At 42.5% G+C, this 14,857-nt stretch overlaps 1 protein-coding gene across 1 annotated transcript in view; it reads left to right on the forward strand.

Annotated features, from left to right (window-relative positions):
- Positions 1–13,050, forward strand: part of LOC308525912 (interferon-induced, double-stranded RNA-activated protein kinase-like) — a gene marked incomplete at its 5' end in the record, with an annotated part of 96,589 nt that extends 83,539 nt beyond the window's left edge. Inside the window, 5 exons of the mRNA XM_081100787.1 lie at positions 1,392–1,572; positions 4,620–4,748; positions 9,440–9,541; positions 11,548–11,601; positions 11,686–13,050. Coding sequence (XP_080956913.1) covers positions 1,392–1,572; positions 4,620–4,748; positions 9,440–9,541; positions 11,548–11,601; positions 11,686–11,808 — 589 coding nt within the window. The 3' untranslated portion in view covers positions 11,809–13,050. The remainder of the gene's footprint in view (positions 1–1,391; positions 1,573–4,619; positions 4,749–9,439; positions 9,542–11,547; positions 11,602–11,685) is intronic.
- Between the last annotated feature and the right edge of the window lie 1,807 nt (positions 13,051–14,857).

The raw sequence follows: 14,857 nt of genomic DNA on the forward strand, positions 1-14,857 counted from the left end.
GAGAGCAGTGAAAATAATTTTAAGACCCTGAGCTTAAGGTGATAGGGGCACCTCACCTTGCATACTCATGTTTTGTCTCAAGTAAACCAGTGCCAAAGGGCTGGAGGATTCAAAAGAGCTGGCATCCCTTTTCTTTTTTTAAAAAAAAAATGTATTTCTTTATTGATTTTAAAGAGGAAGGGAAAATGAGATAGAAACATCAATGATGAGAATCACTGATTGGCTGCCTCCTGCAAACCCCCCACTGAGGATCTAACCTCCTGCACACCACCCACTGGGGATCTAGCCCGCAACCCAGGCATGTGCCCTTGCCTGGAATCGACCCTGGGACTCCTCAGTCTGCAGGCGAACGCTCTATCCACTGAGCCAAGCCAGCTAGGGTTGGCATCCCTCTTTGGAAGTCAACCAGTGTTTCCTGTGGATGGTCCTCTCGCTGCAATCCCGAGGCCATTGTGGGCTTGTTCATTCATCATCTCCTGCCACCAGCCCAGTCAATGTACTGAGAACTTTATCATCAGTTTCAGGAGTTCTTGCCTGGCAGCACTTGGGACTTCAGCTTTTAGCAAATTCTTGTCTACCTCTTTCTGTCTTCTAGCCAACGTATGTTCAAAGAATATAAGTTAATATTGAGGCCCATGTATTTCTGAAAAAGAAAACATGGTCAGCAAAATCAGTCTTCCCAGTTATATCTCATAGCACTTTGTTGGCACTTCTTTTCAATAGTACTTATCCTTGTGCTATTGTTTTAGGTTTGTTTTTCCTTTACCTCTCTCCTATTCAACTGTCATCCCATGACAGCAAGGATAGTGCCTAACTCATTTCTTCATCTCTAGGTGCCTATTCACATAATGATGCTCATTATATTGATGGTGAATTACAATATTTACAAATTACTTTATATAATAATGAGATTTGGTTTTCTGCAATTCCATTGTATTAATGTTCCCTTTCCTATCTTTTAGAAAGGTGATCAAAGACCTTCAGCATTAAAGGATGGACAGGCTTATACTTTATAAATTAGTTAAACAAATAACGCTCTGGACATCTGGGAACTTAGGCTTAAATAAAAAATGGTTTATTATATTGTGATTCAAATTTATTTATTTAGATTTCTGTTTTGAGACATGTTTTGTGCTCAATTCGCTGGACATTATCCCATACACTGAAAGATTGCTGGTTCGACTTTAAGTCAGGGCACATACTCAGGTTGTGGGTTCAATCATTGTTGCATGTGGTTAATGTTTCTCTCTCTCTCCCTTCTTCTCTCTCTGATATCAATAAGGATACATCCTCCGGTGAGGATAAAAAAGAAAAGAAGGTATAATTTTGAGAAAGAAATGTATTTTCTATAGTTATTTTAATTGTTACTTCTCTTTGAATTTTATATCCAGATCATTGAAGAAGTGCCTTTTCATCCAAATGGAATTCTGTGATAAAGGGACATTGGAAGACTGGATTGAGAACAGAAGAGGGAAGAATCCAAACAAAGATTTGTCTTTGGGATTATTTAAGCAAATAGTAACTGGAGTGGATTATATACATTCAGAAGGGTTAATTCATAGAGACCTTAAGGTAAGTGGGAAAATGATCAACGTAATTAAATAATTGAAAAACCCATCTCTTCAAATTTTAGAATTGGTTGACAGTCGTAAAGCAATATTTCTGATCCTCTAAAGTGCAAATGTATGTAGAACTTGTCACACATTTCATTTCCCAGATCCACTCAGAAGATTTCCAGGGCGAGTGAGCTTGTCAAGAATCTGAGCCCTGCTGGAAGAAGCCCACTCACTTCTGGTGCTATCTGGCTGATAGTCACTCCAGTTGCAAACACTCGTAGCTTTAACGTGCTGAACATCCCGTGCACATAATGATTGTGGCTGGCACAGCCCGCTGGCTGCTCTGTCTTTGCTCACCTTCTTGCATGGGACTCTCTTCTGCCTGTCCCCTCTACCCCAGCTCCGTTGTGAAGCCTTTCCAGATCACTCCGCATCAGGCAAAAGCACCTCGTCAATATGCATGGTGGCTATCTGCCAGCCCACCTATCTGAAACGTCCAGGAATGAGGAATGAAGCAAGCATTTCCTTGAGTGAAATAAGCACTTACGTAGAGAGCAGTTTGTTGAGCCCTTAAATGATATGCATCCTTGGTCTTCCCAGTGGCTGAATGTCTGATGCCTTCATGTTGGAGTCCACCTGGTTCCAATATCTCTCTTTAACAATATCTGAAGGTGTTCTTTGAAGTTGGAACATAATAAGGACTATGTTCAAAAAGATACATTTAGAATAGCTATACCTTCACGTTGCAATAAATAATTCCAACGTTACATGAGAAACCAAGCACAATGATCTATTTGTGCAGTAATTTTTAAGAAAAAACGGAAGTATGGGTATTAACTCCCATACCCTCCTGAGGGTGGATTAGTGCAATTCTGATGGGTGCAGACTGGAGTCTGCCTTCTCCTGCATATGTCTGTATCCCGCACTGCCCCTGCCCCAGGTTGTGGACTGATCTAGTCTTGTGTCTGTTTGCAGACTGTTTGCTCTATCACTGCAGTGGCTCGAAGGTCAGGCTTTAATACTACTGAGCCTTCTTTCATCTTCTCCAACTGTTCTAGCTTCACTGTTACACTGTCTGCTGTCTCACATCAGAAATATGGTGCATAAGCATAATCAATGGACATAAGACACTGGGGGGTAGGGGAGGCCAGGGGATTGTCAAGGGCGGTGGAAAAAAAAAAAAGTAGACATATTAATACTTTTTGTAATACTTTAAGCAATAAAAAAATAAAAAATAAAAAAAAATAAATGTAAGGACTGTGGTTCAGATAGAAAAAAAAAAAAAAGAAATATGGTGCAAACGAAGGCATACAAGTTTCTTAGTGACATCTAGCAAAATACCAGCTGCAAGTGGCTTTGCCCGAGAGGGGTCTTTATCCAGTAAAGCTCCTCTTTGAGACCTGCCAGTGTTTCACCACTTTCTGTTGGAATCCTAAGAACTAGGTCAAAGGCACTGAGGGAGGGACATAGACGTTTCTGGAATGAGGGCTTATGGATCTTGGAGGTTCAGCCCCCTTAGGCCCAGGCTCTTTGGTCATCCTCTGAGCATCAGACCTGATTCCTGTACCTCCTGTATAAAATTAGCACTCTTTTTTATGTTCTACAACCCAACATTTTGCTAAGTTACTATAACTGATTAAACCAATGGTGCATTATTGTTTTTCTTTTTCTTTTTAATGAACAGTAAATAAGCAATCTGATAGTTTTTCTACAAAGTCCTAGCCAGCTTATATAGCACCATAAATGTAACCTCCTGTTTCTCAGAGTCAGGTGATAGAGAGCCTTGTGTGGGACTAGCAGCTGCGCTTGCAGACCCAACATATTCCTGCACTGGAACTTGAATTAGCATTGGCACATTTTTTTCTCCACACCCACCGCACACACGTGCACAGCTTTCCATCTGTATTCTTGGTGCTAGGTTCCAGTCTCACTGTTGCTTGTCCCAATCCAACTGCTAATTTCTGTGTGGACCTTTTCTGGCAGGCTTCTTAGAAGCTCCTCTTTCAGCTGCCCTGGGCTGATGTCTCTTCCCTCTCAGTGCCTTTACACGGCCCTCTGATACATGTTAGGTTATGAGGTCTGTGTGTGAATATACAGCCCATCATTCTATTGAAAGTCTATCTTTTTCAACAATAGCAAAATATTAATTTCCTCCTCAATAATCGTCTCTCTTCATGGTCTTTAGAATGTTGGTCAATACCTTCTATAAATTTGTGGAATAGGATGAACACCCCTCCCCTATCTGCTCAAAGAGTCACATGGGAAAAATACTTCAGTGCTCGTTGTCAGCTTCCAGTTAACTTGGTATGCCTTCAGGGATAGAGGGGGAATGTTTTTGAAGAAGGTGCCAGAGGCCTAAAGAAATTGACATCCAAGAAGCCCCCATGAGAAGCTCTGCACAGGATATCCTGCAGCATTACTGGGTAGAGACCCAGTCTGAGGATCTCAACGTTGGAAGGGATCATAAGGGCACCTAATTCGATCCCCATAGAATCCTGGTCTCATATTTGCAACATTTCCACCAAGTGGATGTCCAGTTCTGTCTTGAATACTTCCTGGGATAGGGAACTCTTGGACTCGCATTCTTTGAACCCCACTATTAGTATATTTAGGTTACACTAAAGCAAATCTTTTGGCCGTTTCCACGCTCTAGCCCTGGATTTATTCATGGGGCCATACGGTGAATCCATCTTCCACTTAACAGCTCTTCAGATATTTGAAGACAGCTCTGCCCAAGCCTTCTTTGCTGACCTTCCTCAGCTGGCATTTTAAAGACCTGTGATATTAATTTTTCTATTTTGGGCTACCTGTGTCAGTTTAAATGCCTTACACACGGGCGGGCACAAGTAGGTATACATTTGTGAGTACACAAAACTGTTTATTCTTGTACTATCACTTACTAATTATTGTATTATTTTCCATGTGAACAACTGTAACCCTACTTTTGCCCACCCCTGTAAGTACTTCTAAACAATAGCCGTTGCTAAATATGATTTGGATATGTGATGCCAGTCTGTCAGAGTGGTACTTATGAATTAAATATTGTGTTTTCTTTTACTGTAGCCAAGTAACATATTTTTAGTAGATACAAAACAAATAAAGATTGGAGACTTTGGACTTGTAACCTTCCAGAACCATGATAAACAGCAGACGGAAGACCAGGGAACTCGAATCTACATGAGCCCAGAACAGGTTTGGTCCCTTTCCTTTCTTTCTCTATTTTTTTTTATTATTTCTTTCATTTTAAAGAAATTATAAAAATAATAGACACCACCAATAAAATTAAAACAGTACAGAGTGTATAGAATAAAAATGGGAAATTCCCTTGAACCTTTTTTTTTATCGTTACTTTGCTAACAACAGTTTGTTGTCTATCCTTTTATTTTTTTAATTCTATTTATTGTCATTATTTTTTAATCCTCACCTGAGGTTATTTTTCCATTGATTTTTTACCCCCATTGATTTTTATTTATTGTTTTTTTTTAAATGTATATTTTACTGATTTTTTACAGAGAGGAAGGAAGAGGGATAGAGCCAGAAACATCGAGGAGAGAGAAACATCGATCAGCTGCCTCCTGCACACCTCCTGTTGGGGATGTGCCCGCAACCAAGGTGCATGCCCTCGACCAGAATCGAACCTGGGACCTTTCATTCCGCAGGCCGACGCTCTATCCACTGAGCCAAACCGGTTTCGGCACCCCCGTTGATTTTTAGAGACAGTGGAAGAGGGAGGGGAAGACAGAAATATTAATGTGATAGAAACACATTGATTGGTTGCCTCCTGCCCGAGCCCGACCAGGGTTTGGGCTGGGGAGGATCCTACAACCCAGGTATATGGCCTTGACCGGAATCAAACCTGGAACCCTTTGGTCTGCAGGCCAATGCTCTCAGTTTGTTGTCTATCCTTTTAGATTATTTTCTGGGAGTTATAAAAATATACAAACACAAATGTGTATTTACATAGACTTTTTTTAGATGAAAATATACATACCTACATTTTTACTGGAATACTACAATGTTCTCTTGTGACTTGATTTTTTTTTCACTCAATAATGTATCATAATATTTCCATCTGACATAAAAATGTCATTTAAGTTTTTTGTGGAGTAGAAAGTAGAAGAAAATTAAGAAGCTAATGGCTCCCTTTTAACTCCGGGTTTATTGAATACTAGAGGCCCGGTGCATGAATTTGGGGCCAATCGGGCCGGGCTGGGGGTGGAGGAGGGGGATACAGGAGGATGGGGGACCGATTCGGGATGGGGCCAGCGGGGGGCACTGCAGGAGGTTCTTTGGGGATAATTGGGGCCCCGATCGGGCTGGTTGGCTGCCTCAGTGAGCATCATAGTGACTGGTCATTCTGGTCATCTGTCCTTACAGTTGCTTGGCTTTTATATGTATAGATTTCCTGCATCCTACAATGTCTCCCTCAGAATATTTTTTTTAATCACTCATTATTGTGCTTTTGGTTTTCTCAGTGATTTTTAAAGTTAAAAAAGATTTTATTGAGGAATAATTTACATAGCATAAAATGCACAAACCTTTTTTAAATGTTATTATTGACTAGAGGCCTGATGCACGAAATTCGTGCAGGGGGCTCGGCCCTCATGGCTGTGGCGGCTTGCCTCGGCCCTCACAGCCCCGGCTTCGTCCGGAAGGTTATTTGGCTGTCCCGTCTAATTAGCAAATTATGCTTTTATTATTATAGATAACTCACCTTACAATCAATGTCTTCTTTTTTATTTGTTAATCCTCATCTGAGGATACTTTTTCCATTGCTTTTCAGAGAGAGTGGAAGGGAGGGGGCGGAGAGAAACATTGATGCGAGAGAGACACATCAATTGGTTGCCTCCCACACGCACCCCAACTGGGGGTGGGGAGCAAACCCACAACCCAGCTATGTGCCCCTGACCAGTAATCGAACCTGTGACCCTTTGGTGTGTGGGCAGATGCTCTAACCATTGAGACACACTGGCCAGGACTACAATGTTTTCTTTGTTTAAATTTTCTGTAGCTCTTGTATTTCCTTGAATTATTTTTTTCTTTTTTGTGAAGTAGGTCCTTAAGTATGATGTCCTGCTTCCTTTCTGTAAACTTATTTAAATACTAGAGGCCTGGTGCATGAAATTTATGCATGGGGGTGGGGGGCTCCCTTAGCCCAGCCCCTGTACCCTTACCAATCTGGGACCCCTTTGGGGATGTCCGACTGTCACCCCTGCAGGATGGGGCCTAAACCGGCAATTGGACATCCCTCTCGCAATCTGGGACTGCTGGCTCCTAACTGTTTGCCTGCCTGCCAGCCTGATGGTCACCTAACCGCTCCCCTGCCAGCCTGATGGTCCCTAACTGCCCTGCCCTGCTGGCCTGATGGCCTCCAACTGCCCTCCCCTGCTGGCCTGATGGCCCCCAACTGCCCTGTCCTGCTGGCCTGATGGCACCCAACACCCTCCCCTGCCGGCCTGATCGCCCACAATTGCCCTCCCCTGCCGGACATCTTGTGTGTTGGAGTGATGGCCAATTTGCATATTACTCTTTTATTAGATAGGATTACAGAGAGGGAAAGGGGGAGAGAGATAGAAACATCAATGATGAGAGACAATCATGGACTGGCCGCCTCCTACACACCCCCTACTGGCATGTGCCCTTGACCAGAATCAAACTGGGCACCCTTAAGTCCGCAGGCCTATGCTCTATCCACTGAGCCAAGCCGGGGAGGGCAAAATGAACAAATCTTAAGTATACATTTCTTTAGTTTTGACAAAAGCATATACCTGTGAAGCCCACAAGCTTATGAAGGAGTAGAATATTTTCCTCACCCAAGAAAACTCCCTCATGCTCTTTTCCAGTCAGTCCTCCTCACCGTCCAGAGGCAGCCAGTGCTCTGATTTTTATCACCATTGATTAGTTCTCCCTGCTCTTAAGCTTCATATGAATGGGATCATACAGTATGTATTCTTTTGCATTTGGTTATTTCACCCAAAGTGATGTCTATTGGAGAACCTCTAATTGTTGCTGTACTAGCAATACTATCCCCTAGAACAGTGGTTTGAGGTGAAGACCCCTTTGGGGGTCGAACGACCCTTTCACAGGGGTTGCCTAAGACCACCGGAAAACACATATATAATTACATATTGTTTTTGTGATTAATCACTACCCTTTAATTATGTTCAATTTGTAACAATGAAAATACATCCTGCATATCAGATATTTACATTACGATTGATAACAGTAGCAAAATTACAATTATGAAGTAGCAACAAAAATAATTTTATGTTTGGTGGTCACCACAACATGAGGAACTGTATTAAACGGTCGCGGCATTAGGAAGGTTGAGAACCACTGCCCTAGTATGAATACAGGCATGCCCCAGAGATATTGCAGGTTCGGTTCCAATCACTGCGATAAAGGGAGTATTGCAGTAAAGCAAGTCACATGAAGGTTTTTGTTTCCCAGTGCATATAAAAGTTATTTACACTACCTTGTGGCTTGTCCAGTGTGTAATAGCATTGTGTCTAAACAACAACAACATATCACATTAATTAAAAAATACTTTGTTGCTAAAACTGCTAAACCATCATCCGAGCCCTCCGTGAATTGTAATATTTTTGCTAGTGGAGGGTCTTGCCTCATGTTGATGGCTGCTGACTGATCAGTGTGGTGTTTGCTGAAGGTTGAAATGGCTGTGACAATTTCTTAAAATAAGACAACAGTGAAGTTTGCCGCATTGATTAAATTTTCCTTTCACGAATTATTTCTCTGTAGCCTGTGATGCTGTTTGATAGCATTTTACTTAGAGTAGAACAACTTTCAAAATTGGGGTCAGTTCTCTCAAATTCTGCCACTGCTTTATTCAGTAAGTTCAGGTAATGTTCCAGTACTTGGTGAGGCAATAATAGGGAAAAGAAAAGAAACCAGAAACAGCATTTTGCATATAAATTTGAATTTTTTCGTCTTTTGGGAAAACAATATCATTTGCTATCCCACATCACAATAAAGTGTTTCTGAATGGATTTCTGATCTAGTTTTTAAAAATGCTATAAAGTGAAATGCAAGCCCTCGCCGGTTTGGCTCAGTGGATGGAGCGTCGGCCTGCAGACTGAAGTGTCCCAGGTTCTATGCCGGTCAAGGGCATGTACCTTGGTTGTGGGCACATCCGCAGTGGGGAGTGTGCAGCAGGCAGATGATTGATGTTTCTCTCTCATTGATGTTTCTGACTCTCTATCCCTCGCCCTTCCTCTCTGTAAAAAATCAATAAAATATGTTTTTAAAAAATGCTATAAAGTGAAATACAATAAAATAAGGTATGCCTATATACCATAATTTGTTTATCCATTCTCCTGTTGATGGACATTTGGATTGCTTCCAGTTATGGAATATTATGAATAAATCTTCTATGGACATTTGCATGCAAGTTGCTTGCTAGGAACTATTTTAACTGTTTCAGCTGCCCCATCGTATTTAACCCCACAATCAAACTCTGAGGTTGAAACTATTGTTATTCCATTTTGTGGTTGGGATTGTTCCCATGTTGATGGTTAATTTACACAGGTGATTCAGCTACTTAGTGACAAAGATTTGAACTTGGGCAGTCAGACTCCACAGATCTTGCTAACAAAAAAGTACTGTTATATAATACTAGAGGCCTGATGCACGAAATTCATACATGGGGTTGACCCTTGCAGCCCCGGCTGCCTCACAGCCCCACTCCCTGCCACCGGTTGTTCCGGAAGGTCATTCCAGAAGGTTTTTTTGCAGCCTGGTCTAATTAGCATATTAACTTTTTATTATATAGGATGCTTTAGTCAAATTATTTTTTTTTGGCTTCAGAAGGCACAGATGTTTCTATCAGGTGAATAACAAATGTAAATATATTTTGATCTCTTTAGCTTGCTTCAGTAGAATATGGAAATGAAGTGGACATCTTTGCCTTAGGGCTGATTCTCTCAGAGCTTCTTTATATACCTCTCACTCGTCAGGAAACATATAAGGTAAATAATCTCACAGAAATTATTTATTTATTTGGTATATTTTTATTGATTTTAGAGAGAGAGAAAGGGAGAGATAGAAACATCAATGTGAAAGGAACATCGATCGACTGCCTCCTGCACACCCCCTTACTAGGGATCAAGTCTGACACCCAGGCATGTGTCCTGACCTGGAATTGAACTCATGGCTTCTTGGTGCATGGGTCAGCACTCAGTCCACTGAGCCACACCAGCTGGGCTCACAGAAAGAATTTAGCAACAAAAATTATTGGCCATCGCCCTGGCTGGTGTTCCTCAGTGTTTAGAGCAGCCGTGGGCAAACTATGGCCCGCAGGCCGGGTCCGGCCCGTTTGAAATGAATAAAACTAAAAAAAAAGAAAAGACCGTACCCTTTTATGTAATGACGTTTACTTTGAATTTGTATTAGTTCACACAAACACTCCATCCATGCTTTTGTTCCGGCCCTCAGGTCCAGTTTAAGAACCCATTGTGGCCCTCGAGTCAAAAAGTTTGCCCACCCCTGGTTTAGAGCATTAGCCTGTGCACCGGAGGGTCCTGGGTTCAATTCCCAGTCCAGGGCATGAACCTGTGTTGCAGGTTTGATCCCGAGCCCTGGTCAGGGTGCACGCAGGAGGCAAACAATCGATGTCTCTCTCTCCTCTGCCTCTCTCCCCCTCCCTCCCTCCTTTTCACTATCTCTGAAAAGCAATGGAAAAATATCCTGGGGTGAGGATTAAAAAAAAAATTATTGGCCATCTTCTTCAAAGTGCTACTGTAGACAGTTTATTGCCTCATGTAATGATGGGCCTCAACATATTAACATTGGCTGCAGTTGAAATATGGCTTTTCTTTCCTTCATGTTTGGGCAACCAAAACTTTTTGTTAGAAGTTCTGGTCAAGATGGTGGAGTAGGTAGACGTTGTGCTCACCTCCTGCCACCACTACATCAAAATTACAACTAAATTACAGAACAACCACCCCTGAGGACTAGCGTACCAGAACTTCTGTAACTAAAGATAGAAAGGAAAAGCTGTGTTGAGACTGAATATTGAATGTCATATGTAATTGAAAAATTAAAATAAAGACAGAAACAAACAAACAACACACCTTATTTGTTAAAGACCAAAAACTTTGGGTTTTTTTGAAAGGTGTGTGCATCTTACTAAACCATCGCTCTTTATTCCTATTTGAATCAGTCAGTAACATTTTGAATGCCTGCTTGGCATAAGACACTGTGCTACGTGCTATGAGGATTATAAACACGAATAAGCCTTGTTCTCGGGAAGCTACTGTGAGAGAGGGCTGTACATGTTCTGGGAGAAGGCAGGGAGTCTTTGGGAAGCAGCTAGAAGAGGATCGTTCCAGCTGTCGGGATTGAGATTTATGGAGGCATTGAAGCTGGGCTCTGAAGGATTGGTTTGGCTTCTCATAGTACAGAGTAGAAAGGAGGTGATTCCAGCATGGAGACAGGAACGTGCAGGGTGTGTGTGGGGTTATAGGCAGAGTCTGATATTTTTATTGGGGCAGATAAGTTACACGGAAGTGGTGGTTGCTGGGGTTGGAAAGACATGTTGAGGTAAATTAAGGCAGGAATGTGGACTTGGTTGAGAACCGGTGGGGAGCCACTACATGCATCGGGCGACTGGACATCCTAGGACGTAGCTCAGGAAAAGGGACGCACCTGGAGTCAACAGCCTTCTCCTCTGTGAAACGGTAATGAAACAACTAGCTGTCGCACAGTGCTCCAGGAGGATGAAGGGAGATAAGGCATCTGATGCTCCTAACACTGTAGCATGTTGTGATGTCAAAGATGCCTATTACATTAGGCTGTGGAGGGCAGGCGGGGGAGGGGGAGAGTCCTGCTTCTTCTTGGCTGTAGAGACTTTCCAAAGATCTGGAAATGTCTCAGATTTAGGGCATCTCCAGGCTTCGGTGCTTCCTAAGTTTGTTTTTTCTACCAAGTGAGAAATTTCCTAATGAATATATATATACATATGTCTTATTTTCAGATTTTCGAAGATCTAAGGAAGGGCCATGTCTCGGATATATTTGATGACAAAGAAGTAAGCACTTGAAAATAATCAGAATTTCATTTTTTTTCAATGTTTTATTTATTTTTTTCATCATGAGTCTTTCTATCATTACAGAAAATTCTCCTACAGAAATTAGTTGCGACTGACCCCAAGATGCGACCTAAAACACCTGAAATACTGAAGACTTTGAAGGAGTGGAATAATGTTCCAAAGAAAAAACGGCGAAACACATATTAGTGCCTTTCTAAAAAAGTAGCCTGCTTTTGATGTTCGGTTTTCCTGTAATTGTCTAAAATTTGCTAGGGAATATTGATGATATTTACCTGTTATTTTCATTTTTCCCTTAATTTTTTTAACACATTAGCATAAAGGTTTACACCTTTTTTTAAAAAAATTGATTTTTAGAGCCCGGCCAGTGTCACTCAGGGGTTGATCATTGAACTATGAACAAGGAGGTCACAGTTTGATTCTAGGTCAGGGCACATGCCCAGTGTTTACAAGTGTTTTTTGTCATATTCTTTGAACTTTTCTGTAGGTTTGAAATAGTTCTGGGAGGGAAGAAATCGTTTTTTAAAACCAGTATTCTCTGGATATAATGAGTAAGGCTGTACTCAAAAGAAGGCAGCCTTATTTTTACTTTCTCATTTTAATATTTATGTTATCTCTTGGAAGTTTTTATTTGTGAGTATATATTTTCTAACCTTCTGAGCAGAGAAAAAGGCCTGCTGGGCTGTCTCTCAATGGGAGAACAACTCGTGCAGAGTTGGGCACTCCTTTTGTGGGGTGGAATGGGAAGGAATGGGGGCTTAGTCTACTCAGTGTGCGCTGATTGGTGGCTTAATGTATGGTCTATATAAGAACAAGAGCTTAGGCCAGGGGTCCTCAAACTACGGCCTGCGGGCCACATGCAAATACAAATATTGTATTTATTCCCGTTTTGTTTTTTTACTTCAAAATAAGATATGTGCCGTGTGCATAGGAATTCGTTCATAGTTTTTTTTTAAAGTATAGTCCGGCCCTCCAACGGTCTGAGGGACAGTGAACTGGCCCCCTGTTTAAAAAGTTTGAGGACCCCTGGCTTAGGCTATTTGGCTGGTGTGGACTGGTGGTTCAATGTATAGTCCATATAAGATACATGGTTAGCCATTCAGGTATTTCTGGGCTGCAGATTATGTCATACCACGCCCACCATTTGGGGGAAGGGAGGATCTATCATTCCAGGCTTTTGGTAATAGTAAAAAAAATTGAGAGTTGGGGCAAGGTCAGGGGGTAAAGGTCCATCTTCTGTAGCTACTTCCTGCTGAGAGGGGACGTCGTCAGAGGCATCTACCCGGGGTCTCAAAGATTCCGGTAACATAGGTGTCTCTAGGTTCTGAATTCAAGGCCAGATAGATCTCTCCCACCTTCTGGTTGGCGAATGCTTGCATTCTGTTCTGCAAAAAACGAGTGAAACAGCGTATGAGATAGGGGCCAAAGAGCAAAATTAAAAGAATACCAGTGGGCCTAATAGTGAGAGGAGCCATGGGGTAAGTGAGCCAAATATGGCATACCCCCCTTCTAGCTGGTTACATTGTTTTTGGTCAATCTTGTCCCGGAGGGATTTAATGTGATCTTTGACAATTCCTGATTCATTTACAAAGTAGCAGCATTCTTCCCCAAGAAAGACACAGGTACCTCCTTCTTCTGCTGTCAAAAGATCTAAAGCACATGGGTTCTGTAGGGCTACTGCTGCTAAGGAGTCTACCTGCCTTTGAAGGGATTCAAGGGAATTGCTAATGATGGAGATATCCTCTGAAAATTCAGCAATTTTTGGTAGAAATGAACAGAGGAGGAAATGCCTCCTACTCCTGTCCCTACTGCAGTGAGGATTTGCGTACCCATTAAGATAAGACCTTTTGTGGAGAGGTCTGAGAAGACCAAGAGAGGATTCGAGTTCTCCCTCTGTTTTGATAGAAAGATTGGGGGTTAGGAAAACATAAAGGCAGAGCAAGTGTGACAGGTCCTGGGGAGAACACAGGTGTAGGTTGTAGTCCCACAAAGGAGAAAAATACCCGGTGGAGGGCAGGCTAAGGGAGGGGGTAAATTTATAGATTGTGCACAGTAGTAAGGTGTAGGAGTAGTTGAGGTAGTGGTTTGAGAGGTATTTGTTAAACAGGTAGTGTTTTCCATATTAAAGAGAGAGACGTTATATAGGGTGCATTGAGGTCTGGTATAGGTAAGAGTTAAGTTAGTGGTCCAATAGTTTGGGATTGGAGTGGCTATGATGAGGGTTCGAGCTAGTGACAGACAAATCCAACAGGATGTAGAGAAAGAAGGATTGATGTTAGAGAGTAGGTGGAAAGTTGTATTGATGAGGGTGGCCAGAGGAGTAGGTTCAGGGTTCTTAGGGCGAGAGAGAATGTCCTTTAGTGGGGGAGGGATAGGTCGAGGATTAATATAGGTTTTGATAAAGATAAGTCCGTTTCACCTGAAAAGACTAAAAACCTTCATTGGTGCACTCATTGCTAGCTGCCTGTAGGAGGATTATGTTGAGGAGACGAGACATATAAAAAGGAATTTGCAAACCTGAGCTTTTTCCGGAGTGAAAAGTCAGAGGGTCCCTTGCCAGGTAAGAGCCTGTGAGGAATGATGAGTCGTCAGGTCCTGGATGGTGCTGCTGAGTCTTCTTCGGGGATGGTGGGGAGACATTTGGTGAGCCTGAGAGAGGTAGGTCCTGTGGGGGTAGAAGTGTAGGAAGGTAGTGTTTTGTGTAGAGGTTTGTATGGCTTAATGTGTGAGAGGTGATACCAGTGGTGTATTCCTTGTACCTTTGCTGTCGTGGGGTAGATAGTATGACTGGGAAAGGCCCCTCCCATGTGGGTGTCAAGGATGCCTTTCCCTTTTTCTTGACAGACCAAGTCCCCAGGGAGGACTGAGAGATGAGAAGAAGTTGTAGGAAAGGGATGGAGGAGGAGATTATCAGCGTGTTGTTGTAAGAGTGCCCTCATATGGGCAAAAGCAGGGAAGTAGTCTCCCGGGAAAGGGGAATTGTCCTCCAGGGTTTGAAGGGCAAAAGGCTGCCCATACATGATCTCGACCGGAATCGAATCTGGCACCCCTCAGTCCGCAGGCTGATGCTCTATCCACTGAGCCAAACCGGTCCTGGCTCGAAGGGGCTTAGAAGTAGTGGTTGTCGTGGCATGGCCCTCAGTCTCAGTGCCAGGGGGAGTAGTTCAGTCCAAGGCATACGGAGCTCTACGGATAGCTTGGTTAGATGTGTTTTTAAGAGATGATTGGCCTTTTGTAC

This window comes from Myotis nattereri (genome assembly GCF_964212035.1).
Source record: "Myotis nattereri genome assembly, chromosome: 10".
Taxonomy (NCBI): Eukaryota; Metazoa; Chordata; class Mammalia; order Chiroptera; family Vespertilionidae; genus Myotis; species Myotis nattereri.